We start from the raw sequence: 18,236 nt of genomic DNA, 5'->3' as shown, positions 1-18,236 counted from the left end.
GTGGCCACCCGGCTGCTCCCGCCCCTCACTCTGACGCCCTTAGCAACCGGCGGGCTGCTCCGTTGCCAAGGACGCGCGCGCCTCCGCCTTCCGGCCGCGAGAGGCGTGCCCAGGACCGTGAAGGGGAATCCGGCTTCGCGCCGCGCCACTAGACCCGGACTCGGAGCCGCGGGCGCCCGGAGATGAGCGGCGATGACTCCTGCCTTATGGTGCGTGGTCCGGGCGCTGCCCGGCCGCTCCCTGCTGGACTCTCCGCCCCTGGCCCGGTGACCCCCACGCCCTGCTGCTCTCCTGTCACCTCTCTGACCGCTCTTGCTGTACCCTTTACCCGCCTTCCGCTGTTCCTGGTCTTTGCAGGCAGTCCTGGCCCCTTCTCGCTTCACTCTCCGTAGCGAGTGCATCCTTTCTGATGCTCTCTGTGACCCTTAGCCCCAAATCAGCATCACCCCCCAGTCCTGTCCTCGAGCTCCTCCAAACCAATGCATCCAAAACCCCTCTCCGTCATCTTGCCATCATCTCCCCCTCCCTTGCTTGTGACTGTTCTGCGTCCCCCACCTCAGTAGATGGTACACCATTTGATCCCCAGCCTTAACTCTTCCCCATGCCCCTCTCCTGATCCTATCAGCAAGAAATGTCAGCTCCTAAATGTCTCCTGAGATCACCCACTCCTTTTTATCGCCTAGCCCGGGGATCACCACCGTCTCTCCCCTGGGCACCTGACAGTCTCCCTCCGCATTGGTTTCTCTGCTTCAACGCTCTTCACCATCAGTGCCCCCTGCTGCCACTGCCACTACCACCACCACCACCACAACACACACACACACACACACACACAGCAGCCAGAGTGGTTTTTACAAAAACACATCTGAACACATCCCTCCCTCTGCTTAAAACCATTCCAACTGCTTCCTATTACTCTCAGGATGGTATCTGTGCCCCTTCACATGGCCCACAAGGCCAATCCAACCACAACTATCCCCAACCCCAGCACCCACAAACCTTAGGGGAAGTGAGACTCTGCTTCGAAATCTCAGCGTCTGTTATGCATGACCTCTGACAAGCCACAGTATCCATGGGCTTCAGCTTCCTTTACTGTGAAGGATGTAGACAGGATAATGCATAAGATAATGGATGTAAAGCCCTTGATACAATTCCTAACAGGTGGTTAGGCCACAGTATCTTGTAACTCTAATTATTGGTGTAATTATAATTATTATTAGTTCTTGCCCTTTCCTCTTATTCCCTTCCTAAGACAAAGCTTGAGTTGGAGTCTCCACCGCATTTGAACCAGAATCTGTGGATGATCCCAGAACAAACACCTCCAGACTCCCTCCTGGGGAAACTGCATGGAGCTGCTTCTGGGGCTGGTGAAGGGCAGGATGAGGCCTGAACGTTCTCTTTCCCTTCCCTTTGCAGCACTGAGGAAGAGCGGGGAATAGGGAGGGAGCAGGTCAGAACAGAGACACAGAAGGGGCTGGGGCTATTGCAACTATGTCTTGCTCGCCACAGGCTGGGATCATTTACTACAGCCAGGAAAAGTACTTCCGCCACCTGCAGCAGGCTGCGGCTGTGGGCTTGGAGAAATTCAGCAATGACCCCGTGCTGCAGTTCTTTAAAGCCTATGGAGTCCTCAGGGAAGGTAAGGACTCATCAGTGTTGGCCTCCTGACCCCGGGCACCACCCCAGCACTGACACTCTGGCGCCACGTGGATGCCTACTTATTCCGCAGCCATGTTCCCATGGAAACAGTCTTACACTCAGTGCCTAGCTTCCCAGGTTAATCCACAGAAGCCTGTGTAATGCACAGCTAGTCGACTGTTGTGACCTCAGAGAGCTCATTACCCCTGGTCTGCACCTCAGTTTCCCTATCTGTAAAATGAGTGGGTGGAGAGATGACTGCATGGTGATTGAACTAATCCCAGGCTTGGAAGCTGAGAGACAGAAGTGCAGGAAAAGGAGGAAGTGGTAGGTGTGGGTGCAGGCAGGTGTGGTACAGGAGCAGGGAGAGGAGTGGGGCCCATGCAGGTGCTGACGTGCTGACTTGCTGACATTCAGAAGGTGGTCATGGGCTGGGGGCCAGCTGAGCTGCCCATGGCCAACAACAGTGGATATGGAGGCCTAAATGTAATTGGTGGCTCTTGAGCAGCTAGCTGAGAATGCCCTGAGGTCCTTCTTCAGAACTGACCCCCAGCCAGTTCAGAGCTGAGCCAGAAATCCCAGCCTCACAGGTATCCCTGCGAGTACTTACAGGTACATCTCTCGGCTCCACGCCCTTGAGCCCTTGGCAGGCTGGGCCCTGGTGCCAGCAGCCCCCTCAGAGAGATTCCGTTTTCAGGGAAGTTGGGCCATTGGCGACCTTTTGGACCAGTTGTTAGTCCTCTGCTTCTGGGTGAAGCCAGGTGGTGCCAAGCCTTGGGTCAGCCCTGATAAGGGCTCCCATATGTCTGCCTCAGAGCCTCCTGCCCTCTGGTCCTAGAGCTCAAGAACCTAATGACATGGGCTTTCTTTGCAGAGCGTATCCAGGATGCCATCAGCAACTTGGAGAGCATCCGGAATTACCCAGATGTGTCCCTGTGCTCCATCATGGCCCTCATTTATGCTCACAAACGCTGTGAAACCATTGGTGAGTGCAGCCATGCTCAGCCAGACCTGGCTCCACCAGAGAAAGAGAGCTCTGCCGCTCAAGGACTGCTGACGGAAGTGTGTGCACTGGTGACTGCAGATGCTGTTGGCCAGCGAGGAGTGGCCGCTGTTCCTCTCCCTCCCTTGGGAGGCCTCAAAGAAGACCCCATGCCCGGGCCCAACTGAGTGGGAGCCACAGGCAGAGAGCATGACAGTGGGAGGGGTCCTTCTTCCAGATCCCAAGAGTTGGGGAGACACCCTGCTTTTCTTTGCCAAGACCTTGTTGAGAAAAATCAAGCCAACGTAAATAATTCTGTCCCTAATCTCCACCTCTCAAGAGTCAGGGAGAGATTCTAAGAGACTGCAAACTACTCTTTCCCTACCCAGAATGTGTTGTGGGCCTGAGGTGGGGGATTCAGGTTTAGTCTGTCTGTTCAGCATACTGCTGGGCACAGAGGAGAAAAGATAAATCCAGGACAGCAAACCCAAGTCCAGACCTGGGGGGCTCCCGTGGCATCGCAGAGGCCAGTGTGGCTGGTTCCAGGCCCCAGGCTGGCATATAGTCAGCTATAGGTATTTAGAGGTCCAGAGTGTCCAGAGACAGCTCCCTGGGGCCCCAGTGGCCCATACAGGACCAGGCAGACTTCCTCACCCTGACTCATCCCTCTCCTCCTCCTCTTTCGGATTCAAAGACCGAGAAGCTATTCAGGAGCTGGAGAGCAGCTTGAAGGAAATCCGCAAGACAGCCAGTGGGACTGCCCTGTACTATGGCGGCCTCTTCCTCTGGCTCTTGGGCCACCATGACAAGGCCAAGGAGTACATCGACCGCATGCTGAAGGTCTCCAGCAGCTCCAGAGAGGTACCTAACATGGGCATCATGGGGGCAGCAGCTTAAGAAAGCAGCATCCAAACACATCATAGTAGGGTGGCCATTACTCCCACTGTGGGCCATGGGACTGAGGAAGGGCCACATCCATTCACTGACAGGACCCTGGGTCTCACAGGTGCCCCACCCACATTTTCTCAGGGCTGAGCTGTGTACACACTGACATTTGCCCACAGCGTCCAATCTGCAGATGGGTATTCTGTGGCCTGCACTATACATTTTAAAAATCATGAATTAGTTAATAACATTTAGAAATCAGAAAATTTTTACTTAAAAGTTCAGATTTCCTGGTTCTTTTGAAAAACTAGATGATCTGGCTACACTGGGCCTGCATTCCCTCTTTGTGGTGATCTGCTGGGTATCAGTGGTGGCTCATATAGTAGATCTTGTTTATGGTGGATCTCACATGTGGTGGATCTCATATGTGGTGGGTCTCATATGCAGTGGATCTCATATATAGTGGATCTCACATACGGTAGATCATATGTGGTAGATCTCCCATGCAGTGGCTCTCCCATGCAGTGAATCTCACATACAGTAGATCATATGCAGTGGATCTCATATGTGATGCATCTCGTATGTCGTGGATCTCATATGTAGTGAATCTCACATACAGTAGATCATATGCAGTAGATCTCATATGCAGTAGATCTCCTGTGAGGTGGATCTCATATGTGGTGGATCTCATATGCGGTAGATCTCCTATTGGTAGATCTCATATGCAGTAAATCTGTACTAATGGTAGCATTTGAAGTCTTAGTCTAGGCCATGCATCCTCAGCAGAGGTGGTATCACCCCCCAAGCGGGTAAAAATTGGTTCTTGGAGGAGAGGGTGAAAAAAATCTTACTCTTTATGTATAAAGCACAGATATACATAGAGTACATAAACAGGTAGTATATCTGTAATATTAAAATTTCTTGGAGGGAGAAGGAATGATTAGAGAAAAAATTGTCTAAACAAGCCTCCTTAGGAGGACAATTATGGAAAAGAGTTGCGAAACCTGGTCTAGGCCATGAGGGATGCCTCAGGCCGGGGTCTTCCAAGTGACCCCTCGTCTGACTTCTTGGCCTGGCCTGCCCCATCTGCCAAGAGAGGCTGGGTGAAGGCTGGAGAGGAGCTGGCAAGGCCCGGGAGCTCAGAATGGCTCCTGCTCACCCACCCAGAGGGCCTTCCCGGCTTCACATGCAGGCCAGGTCCTGTGCTGGGCTAAGGAGTGGAGAGAGCAGGAGTGGCCCTGCCCCCGTGCCCCATGTTGGCTTCCTGACCCCAGTGTAAAGTGAACAAGCAATGACGAGACAGGTGAGAGTGCCTCAGGAAGGGGTATAAGAGCTGGGGGTCACAGGGAGGGCCAACCCAGCCTGGAGGGTCAAGGAAGGCCCCCTACAGGAGGGGCCTCCGAGGCTGAGTTTTAAAGTCTAGGGGTAGTTAATTAGGTGAAGGGATTTGGTTTGGGTCTGTGCACTGGGAAGGGCGTTCTAGGTAAAGGAACAGTAGGTACGAAGCCCTGGCAGTGAGAGAGAGCAGGGCTGCCCTGGGATCTACGTGTAGTTGTGCCTGGCAGGGCCTCGCAGTGTGGAGTGAAAAAGGGTGGGACATGAGACAAGAAAGGCAGGCCAGTGGGGCCCACCCCATGGCCTAGTGGTTAAGTTCAGCACACTCCACTTTGGTAGTCCAGGTTTGGTTCCCAAGTGTGGACCTACACCATGCATTGGCAGCCATGCTGTGGCAGTGTCCCACATACAAAACAGAGGAAGACTGGCACAGATGTTAGCTCACAGTGAATCTTCCTCAGCTAAAAAACAAAAAAAGAAAGAAAAGCAGGCTGGGTGGAGGCTGTGCAGGACCAAGGACTTCACCTTTTGTCTTGTTCTTATCCCAGGGCTATGTGCTCAGAGGCTGGGTGGACCTCACCTCAGAGAAGCCCCACACTGTGAAGAAATCCATCAAGTACCTGGAACAAGGAATTCAGGATACCAAAGATGTGCTGGGGCTGATGGGAAAGGTGGGCAGTGGACAGGGGAGGGGTGGGAGTGTCCCTGACTGGACCATTGGAGCCAGAGACCCACCAGGTGACGTCAGGCCAGACCCTCAGTCTCCAGGCTCCTCATCCAGTAGATGAGGAGCAGAGGCCCAGAGAGGGTGAGCGTCACACAGCAGCCTCGGCCCACTCCAGTCTCACGTTCCTTCCTGCTCAGCCTGAGTTTCTGTCTCATTCTATAGGGGCTCTTTCAGGGTCTCCTCCTCAGGGTCTGTCCTCCTCTGGTCTCTCAGGCTGTCTCGCTTTGCCTTTTGGTTTCCCTCACTGCCCTTTTCTGCGTCTTTCTTTCACACTTTCTCTTTGCACCTGTTAAATTCACTTAGTTGCCTGTAAGAGAAGGAAGGTACGGTACGTGTTTCATATTTTCTGGTCTTAATTTAAATTAAGTTCCTTTTTTCTTGTGTAACTGTCATTGAGTCAATCTATGAGAGAAAAGCTATCTTATTCTCTTCTGTTTGTATGTATCTTTCTGATAAAATGAATATGCACTCATTAAAAAAACAGAAGTCTAAAAGTCGAAAGACAAATTAAAAGGACGTCTTTAGCCCCGCCACTCCCAAGCAACTCACATTAACATTTGAGGGCAGTGTCTCCCACTCTTTTTTTCTCTGCTTGGGTCCAGAGTGTGCCTTGGGCTGGGTTTCTGGGAAGCACACACCATGGAGATTATCCTGCAGGAGGTTTATCGGGGAGCAGCCTTGAGGCCAACACCTGTGCGGAAAGTGAAGGAAGCAGGACTGGGCAGAGGGACAGGTTGGGCTGTGGAGCAGTCACAGCAAAGGCCTCAGCCAGCTCGCCTTAGAACTGGGGAGCCGGGATGGCCCTTCAATAGCCCCCCTCACCCACAAGACACTGGATGTGGGCTGCCCCTGGAGAGGGATCCCACCTGGCACGAGGAAGCTCCCTTCAGCCGTGGGCCATCCTAGCAGGGAGGCCTCTGAGAGCTCTCAGCTGCCAACCCTCCTGGTCCTGACGGGGACCACACACAGCACCACTGCAGGCTGGAGATGGTGTTGTTATTACATGTCGCTGTAATCATAGGACATGACCTCATTTGGTTTCCTTTTTCTTCATGTAATATTCTGTCATAAACAAATGTCAATTTGAATGTCTACATGAAGCCAATCCCCTCTTGGATGAGTCTAATGTAAGTCCCAGCCCAACCTCCCGTGGTTTGATATTGAGATTGTGTTCAGTCGTACACTTACAAAGAGTGCGGCAGTGGGCACTTTATGCATAAATCTTTATTTAGAATAATCCTTCCCTTGTTTTTAATCAGTCGCTTGATGGAGGGTTACTATAGGTCTAACATTAGCCATCATTTCAAGAGCCCACTTTCAAGTCTTTTAGGAGGCCCCTGCCCCTCAGGCAACTGTGTCATGACTCAGCCAGGAGAACCTGGTGGCTGGCACTGGCCTACAGAAGCCCTGACCCCGACTCCTGCCCAGTGGGCCTTGACAGAGAAAAAGCACCACAGCCTCGCTGTAGGGGGTTGCCTGCAAACCCTGACTGACTCTGAGCTGCTGCCCGGGGCCCTGGTGAGCAGTCTTCAGTGATGAATGTCAGGAAAGCGAGTGGGAAATGAATGGGCCATTTGTGGAATTGGAAAGCGCCCAGTGACCCCAGCTCTCCCTCATGTGGCCTTGCTCTGTCCTAGGCCTGCTCAGGGCTCAGCTGTTTCCCTGGAGGCCCTGCCTTGCCTGTCCAGGAACCCAAGACTGCTGTGGACCTCGATTTGCCACTCTGAGTGATGACTCCTTCCCCAGGATCTTCAAGGGACTCCCTGGCCCAGTGGAGGGGCGCCCCCCAGTGCCCGTGTGTCAGGCTCTGCTTCTGTCCAGCAGAGACATCGACACCCCGCCTCCCTTCGTGGGCGCTGATGGAGGTTCCTCTCTTCGACTTTCCACAGGCAATGTACTTGATGATGCAGCAGAACTACTCGGGGGCCCTGGAGGTGGTGAACCAGATCACCGTCGCCTCAGGGAGCTTCCTGCCTGCCCTGGTCCTGAAGATGCGGCTGTTCTTGGCTCGGCAGGACTGGGAGCGGACAGTAGAAATAGGACACAGGTGAGGGGCGGGGCTCAACCTGTGCTGCTGCGCAAAGGGGCTGCTGCTTTTTTTGGCAAGCCAAGGGTTCTAATATGTTATATCTTACAAGGTGGGGAGATGGGAGACACTGTGTATTTGGTGGAACGAGACATAAAGGTAAATAGTGTCAATAGACAGGTCGTGGGTGGTGACATGATCATATTGGGAGGCAGAGGACTGATGAAACTAAACTCTAACCTGTCATAGCAGGAAGCCAGCAGCTGTGCCTATGAGGGACAAATCCAGACATAGGCATATCAGGTCTACGCATATTGTTTAGAGGAGAGATGGAGGAAACTGCCAAAAGAACCCAAAGCAGCAAGAGTTACAGGGTGAAAAACAGCTGTCCCTGAGGAGTAGGGTAGGGGAGAGTAGGCCTAGGGGCTGTTGTTGGTTAATTTTCTTAAACTATGGGTATGATATACTTTAATAAAAACTTCAGGGGAAAACAGTCATTGGTAACTGAGAGAAGACTTTTAGTAGCAGGCCGGGTGTATCAGCAGATGGCAGAGAGTGCAGGAGTCAGTGGGACCCATGGAAGCTAGACACCAAGTGTGGAGTGATCCTGAAGCATTTTCTTTTTTTTCCTTTCTTTTTTTTTTCAAAGATTTAAAAAAGTTTTCCTTTTTCTCCTCAAAGCCCCCCGGTACAAAGTTGTGTATTTTTAGTTGTGGGTCCTTCTAGTGGTGGCATGTGGGACGCCGCCCCACCATGGCCTGATGAGCGGTGCCATGTCCGCACCAAGGATCCAAACCGGCAAAATCCTGGGCCGCTGAAGCAGAGCACATGAACCCAACCACTTGGCCACGGGGCCGGCCCTGAAGCATTTTCATTGTGAATAGAAATAGACAGTTTCAGGAGGAGGGGTGTTTGATGGAAGGTTTTCTGAGAACGGAATTTTCTAGATAACTGAAGCTTCTCTCTTTACATTTGTTGGGGAGGAGAAAATCCCCTCTCTTCCCTACTTGCGTTCTTATGGCTGGACTAATAATAAAATTGACACAAGACCAGATTAACAGGAGAAAAACCCAGTTTAATGCGTATGTTCTGAAGATCACAGAGAAATGATGCTCAGGGGGTAAACAAAGCAGGCAGTATATATATCTTTTACACAAAGAAACAGTACATTTGTGAGGAATGATGGGACAAAGAAACTTAGATTTGCCGTAGTAATTAGTGAGGAATTTCAGCAGAGTGTAGGCTTGCGGTAGTAAATTTGCAAGGTTTGTTTATCCAGGCTTCTCGGCCCTGGATTTGCAGCTCTGGGGATCAGGATGTGGGGAGAGCACCTTCCACGTGGGAGATTTATTTCCTGCTTTCAGGGAACAGAGATGGGAGGGTCAGAGTGCCCTTTTTGCTTCTCAAGTAACTTTAATTCAAAATAATCAATATGCTATTGGGGAATATTTGGGGGTGGCCCACCCGGGGCCCCAACAAACGCTAACGCTCTAACTATTTTTATCAAGTAATTCTAAAAAGTATAATACTAATTTTCTCCCTGAAATGAGTTAATGGACTGTTTTTTTCTGAATGGCCATGAGTCATCACTATGAACTGTCACTAAATGGTGTGGAAAGAAACGAAATCGAAACAAACCTCTTCCTTCCCCGTGGAGGGATGACAATTCCTGTGACGATAAGTGGAATCTGAGTCCCAGAGAGAGGTGCTGGTGGTAACTTAAAGTGACTCCACCCTGCTCAGCCCGCAGGGGCCCTCATGTGTGTGCCTGTGTGGGCCCTCAGCTTCCTTCTTTCTCCGTTTACACCTGGGCAGTGTCCTTGGCAGGAGTGGGGTCAAGAGCCTGCTCTGGAGGCTCAGCCTCCGGCCAGCAGGATACTCAGAAGCCCCAGGCTGAAGGCCAACACCGTGGGTGTGTGCTGCCTTTCTGGCCCAGGCCCTGCCACACCCACGGCAGGGAGCAGCGTTTGGTGCCAACAGGCTGAGTCCAACACCCAGCGGCTTCCCACACGGAGGGTTTCACAGCTGCTGGTGTTCATGGAATTCTCCTTTTGCTTTTTCAATCTCTGCTCTCTCTAGGTGTGTTTCTCCTTTTGTCTCTAATATTATTTACTTTTCCCTTCTCTCTTTTTTTTCTTCATCAATATTAAAAGAATTTGTCTCTTTTATTAATCTTTTTAAAGAATCAGCGTTGACTTTTTGTTGATGCTCTCTATCGTATCTTTGTTTTCTAATTTATTCATTTCTGCTCTTAACTTTATTATTTCCTGCCAGCTACTTCCTTTGGAGCTATTCTGCTCTTATTTTCTACCTCTTGAGTTGGCTGCCTGGCTCATCCATTCTCAATCTTCTTTTAGAATGTGAGCATTTAAGTCTGTGTATGTCCCTCCAGGCACCGTTTTAGCAGTATCTACACATCTGGATATGTAGTATTTTCAGTATCATTTGGTTCTAAGAATTTTCTAATATCCATTCTGATTCTTCTTTAGTCCATAAGTCATTTAAATGTTTCTTTTAAAATTTCTGAATTATGAGGTTCACAGTATTTTCTGAATCATCATAAATGGTTAGAACTCCGTGAATGTTGACTGTGCCTAATCGTGTTGGAATTTTATATGTTAATTAGAGTAACCCTCTATTAAGCAGAAGGCCATTCCCTGACCAGACTGAAAAATATGAAGCTTCCTATAAAGAAACAGAATATTGAAAACTCCATAGTATGATCAGAAGTTGCATCTTCACAAAGACACATGATGGAAACCAAGGTTCCTTTTCCATCTTACAGCCGCAGACTGCACTCCAAACACCTCTCTGCCACCCACCCCTGGACTGTTGGATCATGGTCATATCTGTGTTAGTTGGGATATAAATAGGTTTCTGTCACAAAGACACCCCAAATACTTAAATAACACAAAAAGTTTATTTCTCTCTCACGGAAAAGTTTGGGTGGTGGTCCAGGGCTGGGACTGCAGCTTAATTCTGTAGGGTCCCTGTCCTCTTCTGTCTCACTGCTCTACATTTCCTAAGATGTTGCTCACATGGTCCACATTACAGCCCCAGGAAGGTGGAAAGAAGTAATGGGATGCATGCTGTCAGGACTACAGTAGGTATCACGCTGGGCACTTTCACTTACATCCTATTGGCCAGAACTTAATCACGTGGCCACAAGCTGCAAAGGGAGGCTGGGAAATGTTGTCTTTATTCTGGGTAGCCACATGCCCCACCAGTTCAGGAGTTCTATTATTAAAAGGAGAGGAGGAACCAACATAGTGAATTCTCCCAAACCTTTTTGTGTTGGAAATGAGTTTTGCATATCCCTAGAAAGGCTTCTTGCTTATCCCAAGGTGAAACGCATATGCAATAACATGGAGATGCTGAGAACACTCATTGCTGACACAATAACCCTGACCAGCAATGGTTCTGCAATGGAGGTTGACATGCCTGATGATGATGACTACTGAGCCATCCTTATTTCCTGAAATTCAGGGTCTTAGCAATAGTTGGTTTCATTTAAAATTTAAACTTTTTGTGTAGTCATAATTTAAGAAACTTTTGAAATTTCCTACCTAAAAAAAAAGAAGAGGAAAGGGAGAATGGATATTAGAAGACAATCAGAAGTTGCCACCACACCATCCTAGCTTTGCCTATGAATACTCTCAAAACATGTGGCTCCTCTTCCTGTTTCAGAATCCTAGAAAAAGATGAAAGCAATATTGATGCCTGCCAAATTCTAGCTGTGCATGAGCTCGCAAGAGAAGGAAACATGACCACAGTAAGTTCTTCCAAGACTCAGAAGTTGAGCCTTGAAGCAAACACAGCCAGGAGGAACCCCTCATAGCACCTACATCCCCAGGGCCTCGGAGGGTGCTCCCTGGATTTCAGCTCCTCCCTCCCCAGCCTCCACCATACTCCCTGCCAAGGAGGTCTGCTCTGGTTTGGTCTTTGAGCAATACAGTTCCTAAGGCAGGCGGTGAGGTTGACTCTGGTTCTGCCGTGTGTTCCCTGTGTGAGCCTGGGCAGGTGTCTCCATCTGGATAAGCCCCAGGGTTCTCATTTATAAAATAGAGATAATTCCACCCACTGTGTGAGGGTGTTATAAGGACTAAATGAGGTGACAAGTGGGAGAACTTGGAACAGTGCCTGCAGCACTACAATAGTTTGATCAATGGTAAGTGATACAAGTCATGGTTGTGTTTCAGATTTCAGGAAATACCATTTTTTTGAGGGAAAGCTTGGAATTGTTCAAGTTTTGACCAGGCAGTACCTGGCCCCAAACTTGCTCCCAAGCCTTGTAGTTTTCCAAAGAAACCCAAAATAGCCTTCAAATGCAGTCAGAAATACCTAGAATTCTTAATGAAACCCTCAATGTCCAGACAGGTTCTTATTTTCAAAATGAGTTTGTGTTTTCCGCCAAAACATTGCCTTTTGAGTAAATACGTTGCCTTTGTGGAAAGTGTGGCAGATCAAGAGTCTCTGAGGGGTCAGGGCAGGAAGAGGGAGCCTCTGGTTCCTTCTGCACAGCTCTGAGATTATGGATTTCTCAGCGTGAGTGAAGTGGAAGGGACAGTCTGTACTTAGGAGGAGTTCTCGAAAAGGGCCTCAGCACCATCTCTGGGTAGGAACACGCGAACAGGCATGTCCTCAGATCCCTGAGACCCCAGAGCCCTAAGCAGATCTTCCTGGGGCCTGGCCTGAGGGCTAATCCCACTGGCAGAGTTAGCATTTAATGCCCCTCAGTTGCCCCCACCTCAAACCCTGAGATCTACCCCTCTCCCCAGCCCAAGCTGCCCAGTTCCAATCTTGCATTTACTGAGCAGGGTTTCTCCTCTGGCATTTCCTTGTAGCTGGGAACTAAGCACTCCTTACTCCTGCATAGGGAGTGGGCAGAAGAGTCCATGGGAAAGAACACAGGCTTTGCAGTCAGTCAGTCACCTAGTTAGCTGGGTAACCTCGTGCAAATTACCTACGCTTTCCGACCCTTCATCTGCTCTACCGGAAAATTTGGATAGTTATGCTTACTTCAGGGCTATTGGGAGGATTCACTGGAATGACAGGGAAGCACCAATGTGGTGTCTCATATCAAAATGGAGCAGAGGCTCAGGACCAGGGACTCGCCCTGACCATCTGCTCCTAGGCCAGGTTTGCTGCTAGCCTAGCGGGCTGCAGTGTGGGCGCAGTGACAGCTGGCTCCTAGCTTTGGGTAGATCTGAAAGGGCACCTTCTCTTCACAAATTCATGAACAAAGGGGCAGTGCCAGCTCTTGGTTGAATAATGTTCCCTAAAGCTCCACCAACAGGGTTCTGAAATAATACAGATGCCTGGGCCCCTCCAAGTCCAGTTAAATCTGGATCTCCGGGGCTGGCACTTGGGCATGGGTATTTGTAAGATGTCCCAGCTGATGCTCCTGTGCAGACAGGGTTGAGAACCTCTGCCCCACTCCCGTTTTACATACTGCCTTTGACATTGTCTGTTCTGTCCTTGCAGGCTGCCGAGCACGTTAGAAATCTGATTAAGGCGCTAGAGAAAAGAGAGCCCCAAAATCCAAGCCTCCATCTGAAAAAAATCCTTGTGGTTAGCAGACTGGTAAGAAGGTTCTTCCCTGGTTTCTGAAATAGTGCTTCTCGCTGTGTTCCCTAGGGAAGCCCTGTCGTCCCCCTGGCAGCTCCCTGAGTACCCTGACCCTCCCCTCTCTGGCTCAAACTTGGCCTCTTGGGCTGCTGGCTGGTACTTGGGGCCCCGACCTGCCTCTGACCGATAACTGTATCGTGTGGGCTCTGTATCCTTGCTCCACGAGCCCCTTAGAGATGCTCTGAAGATCAGCGAGATGAGGTCTGGAAGTGCTTTTCCAGTGGGAGGCATCTTATCTGGGGACAAGAGGGCAGTATCCCAGCTGCCGTGCAGCAGAGCTATGCCCAGCTTTGGCCTCGGGCTGCTGGGACGCCCGACTCCCACGTTCTTTCTGTGGAAGTGCCCTGGGAAGGCTGGCCGGCCTAGGCCTCTCCGACAACAGGTAAGGTGCAAACAGACCAGGTTGTTAAACAGTCTGTCTCTGTCAGACCCTTCAGCCCCAAAGCAGGGTTCACTAGAAGGAAGTGCTGCAAGAAAAGAACAGCTCTGGGGCCTCAGGGACCAGGACTCTGGGGTCGGGTCGTATGCCGTTAGGAAACAGCCCCTCTCTCCACGGCTGTGTTTGGTTCTCTCTGCCTCACTCTCCACGTGGCAGGGACTGTGGCTGCTCAGAGTCGGCAGGGACTGTGGCTGCTCAGAGTCTTCAGGGCCACTTGCCATCAACGGGACACAACGAGTTTCTCTCACCCAGCTTTAATTCGTGAAAAACCTCTTGGTGACTCATTGTACCCATTACTGTGGCCAGACAGGGGGTCCCTCGGAGGGCCCTGTGACTGGAGGCAGGTTCCACAGATGTGGCCAGTGGGAGGTTCTTGGGGAGATGGATGGCTACACAGAGCCAGCTGCCTGGACACAGGGTACCTCTTGGGCTCTCCTGAGCACCCCCCGGGCCTGCCAAAGTGTCCCCTGTTTCCAACATGGCCTTGCTCAGACAGACTGGGCTGACTGGTTTCCCACTCTGTGTGTCTGTTCCTTGCAGTGTGGGAGGCACCCGGTGATTCTACAGCTAGTGTATAGCTTCATTGAACGCACCTTCATGGCCACACCCTCCTACGCCCATGTGGCCACAGAGCTGGGCTATCTCTTCATCCTGCAGGACCAAGTGAAGGAGGCATCCCTCTGGTACTCGGAGGCCATGAAACTGGATGACAGCAGTGTGGCTGCCTTGACAGGTCTATGCAGGCTGGGTAGAGGGAGGGGAGGGCGGGTGTTGGGAGCCAGGCAAGGTGGCCTCCATGAGTCCAGAAGAGAGGTGCTGGGAAGCATTCTCTCCAGAGGGTGTGTGAGTGTGGGGGTGCATTGTATGATGGGGTGCCTTTCCGTGAATCCACAAGTGTAGATTTAAGAGAGACAGGAATTCTCATGTGGTCAAAGCCACTCTGATCTACATCAGACCTCCAATATCCACACTCTGACCCTCCTGGGAGACTGACAGCCTGCCTCTTAGGCTCTGTCGGCCCTGCTTCTTCTTAGGCCTCACAAAGCCAGTATTGGAGACAGTCCTGCTCCCAACACACCTGCACCCCAAAAACTCTAGCCTCACCTCTATAGACCCTCCCTCTGCAGTCCCCTGAGCTGGAAGGCCACCAGAGTGAGGGGTTTTGAGAGTTTTACTTCCCTGTCTGTCCACATGCTTTTTCCTTCCTTTATATAAATGTCAAATGAATTTTCCAGAGCTCAATTTTTATCTTCCACATTTTTAAAAAGCCCTCAAATCTGTGATCCCCGGTAAATTCTGAGCCAGCCAGTGTTTAATTTTAGTTGCAGTAGCCGTATGATCCAGCGCTCAAGGCAGGCCGGCTTCTTGCCCTCGCTCTGAGGAGTTGTGTCTTTTGGGGCAAGTCACGTCTCTCTACACTCCAGGCTTCTCCTCTGTGCAGCGCACTTGTCAGCGTGGCTGGCCTTGATTGCTGGTTCAACACGTCAGGCCGACTCCTCGGTCATTGCCTCTTCCTCCATCCCCAAATCCCAAGAAAATAATGGAAGACATTTTTAAAAGATAATGAGTCCGCTGCAGCCCTAGAAACAGGGAAAGTTACCTTCAGTGGACCGGAAACTTTAAGAACTTCACATTTCTAGAAGATGTAAAGCAGATTGCATCAAATACATGGGAACTCCAAGCAGGTGTGAAAATCCATAAGCCAGCGTGGGCGGAGATGGGTCAGCTAAAGAATGAAGCAGACTAGCTTTCCCCCAAACAGCTCCAGCAAAAATGAAAATTAAAAATCTAAAGCTCAGGGTTACCAGAGGCTCGGAGCAAAACATGCCATGGGACAGTCAGCCAGTTGATGGGAGAATTATTGAAAACCAGAGAGTGGAATCAAGGAGGCTCTTACTGGTGGGGTGCAGGAGGGAGCAAAGCAGAGTCCCGATGACTTCCCACCACCACCAGGGACATGAAGGACAAAAAGACTTGGCTGCTCAGCACAGACACAAAATCCCCCAAAATGTTCCTCTGCCAGGCTAAGTGCTTCCCCACTTCCTCATTCAAGGGAGAGCCCCGGCTGGTCAGCCAGAAGGGAAGTCCACTGGTCACAATGTCCGTCCCACATACTCCAGCCCACGCTGAGCCCACTCGTGTGTCTGAGTCACCATCTTATCTGGCCTGGCTGGGAAAATCAGCGGCCTTAAAAATTTGGGAGATCTGCCCAGTTGCTAATAAATCATCAGGCCAGTCCATTTATAAATCAGCTAGCAATTTGAAAGAGGGGCCGTGTGGAACATGCAAAGCAGCACCCTCTGAGGAGCAGAGTTAAGGCTGGATGCAGAAAAAGACTTTTTCCCCCAAAACATTTCCAATGTTTACTGGCTCCAGAGGCTACTATATCAGTAAGTAAAGAACATACAATTATGAAAAAATACAGAGAACAAAAAAAGAGTTGCTGAAAATTAAAAATATGATTGCCAAGTAAAAAATTCCATAGATGAACCAAATAATGGGATGGATATAATTGAAAACCAAGACGGTGATTAGGAATATAGTGAGGGGGCTGGCCCCGTGGCCTAGTGGTTAAGTTTGCGCACTCTGCTTTGGCAGCCCGGGGTTTCGCTGGTTCGGACCCTGGGTGGGGACATGGCACCGCTCATCAGGCCTTGCTGAGGTGGCGTCCCACAGGCCACAGCTAGAAGGACCCACAGCTAGAACATATAACTGTGTACTGGGGGGCTTTGGGGAGAAGGAACAAAAAGAGGAAGATTGGCAACAGATGTTAGCTCAGATGCCAATCTTTAAAAAAAAAGGAAGACAGGAATAAAGACACCAAAATGGCCAAGAAATATCTTGTAAAAGAAAAATAGTAGGAATAGAGGGGATTTATCCTCCCAATATCAAAATATATAACAAAACAAGCCTATTTGAGTCAGTTTGAGGCCAATGCTGGGATAAACAAATAGATAAATGGGACAGAAACAGGTCTTATGATAAAAATGACGTTTCAAACCAAGAGTTTCAATAGCTCATGGCTGGACACCTGCCTATCCATTATGAGAAAAATAAAGGTAAGCACCCATCTCACACTCCAGATGAATTAAGCATTTAAACAGGAAAATTAAATTGGACTTGGGTTTCCTTGGGGATTCTAAGCCTGACCACAAACTCAGAAACTGTAAAGGGAAATTGCAATTTGACTATGTAAAAATTTAAAATTAATGGATAGCAAAAGACACTGTAAAAATCGTTAAAAAGTAAGTGGCAAACTGATAGAAAATGTTTGCAACAAAGGGTTGATAGTATATAACAAGAAAAAAAATCACCCCAGAAGACAAAAAGGCAAAAGTTATGAGGAGAAAATTCCCAGTAGGAAAGAAAAGGCCATTAAATATATGAAAAGATGCTCATTCTCCCTAATAATGAAAAAAGTCTGAATTAAAATGAGTTACTACTCACCATTCAGACTGGCAAAGAGTAAAGCAGTTTGCAAGGTTTCAAATTCTTGGCAGTAATATTAATTCAGATATCTTTGGAGGACAAGTTGGCCTTATCTATCAATGTTTTAGATATGCACACCCTTTGACCCATCAACTCTACTTCTGGAATTAGAACACACAAAAATGTTCACCATGGCATTGTAATGTTTAAACATTGAAAACCAACTAAATGTGAAATGAGATCTCCTTCAATAGAGCAATAGTTAAATAAATGGTTACATCCACGGTGGAATATTGTGTCCTCATTAAAGAGAATGGGGTAGATTTGTATGAACTGATAGGAAAATATGTGCATGCATTAATAACTTATAAATGCTTAGAAAGATGTTTGAAGGAGTACCCCAAATTGTTAATAGTGGTTATCTCGAGAGAGAGACTTGGTTAAAGCCAGAGCATGAGCTAGAGATGTTTTTTTATATTGCCTTAGGATTTGAATTCTTTACCATGAGCATGCATGACTCTTTAAGTTTATGAAGATGTTGGAAAAGTTCCCCTGCCCTGAGACCCCTTCCTTCCACTGTCTCATCCATGCTCCTTGGCCTGCTGGACTGCTGGCTCTACTTTGGAGCTGGCTGCTCATCCTTGTTCTGTCCCATCCCCAGGGATCATCTGGTGCCAGATCTTAGACGGCCACCTGGAGGAGGCTGAGCACCAGCTGGAATTCCTGAAGGAGGTGCAGCAGTCCCTTGGGAAATCTGAGGTCAGAGCTCTCTGGGGGCATGGGTTCCTCCAGGATTGTGTCCCTGCCTTCCTTCCACCCCCAATTTCCAGTAGAGAGCAACCAAGATGGCCTGGACTTCTGCTTCGCCCTCACCTACCGACTCTGCCCAGCTGGCCTTTGGTTCCAAGATCTGGGCCTGACTCCCACAGGTGCTGGTTTTCCTCCAAGCCCTTCTGGCGTCCAAGAAGCACAAGGGGGAGCAGGAAGCCACAGTGCTCCTGAAGGAGGCAGCGGAGCTGCACTTCTCCAGCATGCAGGGCCTCCCCCTGAGCACCGAGTACTTTGAAAAGCTGGACCCCCTCTTCCTGATCTGCATCGCCAAGGAGTACTTGTTCTTCTGCCCCAAGCAGGTTAGAGGAAGGCACAT

General features: G+C 49.7%; 1 protein-coding gene across 5 annotated transcripts in view; it reads left to right on the top strand.

Moving 5' to 3' along the window:
* The first annotated feature begins 45 nt into the window (after positions 1 to 45).
* TTC21A (tetratricopeptide repeat domain 21A) overlaps positions 46 to 18,236 on the top strand; it is a 34,562-nt gene continuing 16,371 nt past the window's right edge. For 4 of the 5 annotated variants that reach the window (XR_001401049.3, XR_011496725.1, XM_014859613.3 and 1 more), the window contains exons 1-11: positions 46 to 209; positions 1,510 to 1,639; positions 2,513 to 2,623; positions 3,315 to 3,481; positions 5,389 to 5,511; positions 7,457 to 7,614; positions 11,281 to 11,365; positions 13,078 to 13,176; positions 14,201 to 14,393; positions 17,751 to 17,848; positions 18,019 to 18,219. Coding sequence is in view for 3 of the 5 variants with exons in the window: in XM_014859613.3 (XP_014715099.3) it covers positions 183 to 209; positions 1,510 to 1,639; positions 2,513 to 2,623; positions 3,315 to 3,481; positions 5,389 to 5,511; positions 7,457 to 7,614; positions 11,281 to 11,365; positions 13,078 to 13,176; positions 14,201 to 14,393; positions 17,751 to 17,848; positions 18,019 to 18,219 (1,392 nt within the window). In the remaining 2 variants the exon portion in view is untranslated. The remainder of the gene's footprint in view (positions 210 to 1,509; positions 1,640 to 2,512; positions 2,624 to 3,314; positions 3,482 to 5,388; positions 5,512 to 7,456; positions 7,615 to 11,280; positions 11,366 to 13,077; positions 13,177 to 14,200; positions 14,394 to 17,750; positions 17,849 to 18,018; positions 18,220 to 18,236) is intronic. The other variant, XM_044754696.2, reaches the window with a different exon arrangement.

Source organism: Equus asinus, chromosome 21 (genome assembly GCF_041296235.1).
Source record: "Equus asinus isolate D_3611 breed Donkey chromosome 21, EquAss-T2T_v2, whole genome shotgun sequence".
In the NCBI taxonomy this organism is placed as follows: domain Eukaryota; kingdom Metazoa; phylum Chordata; class Mammalia; order Perissodactyla; family Equidae; genus Equus; species Equus asinus.
The sequence above is the reverse complement of the archived record's forward strand: the minus strand, read 5'-3'. Positions and strand labels throughout refer to the sequence as shown.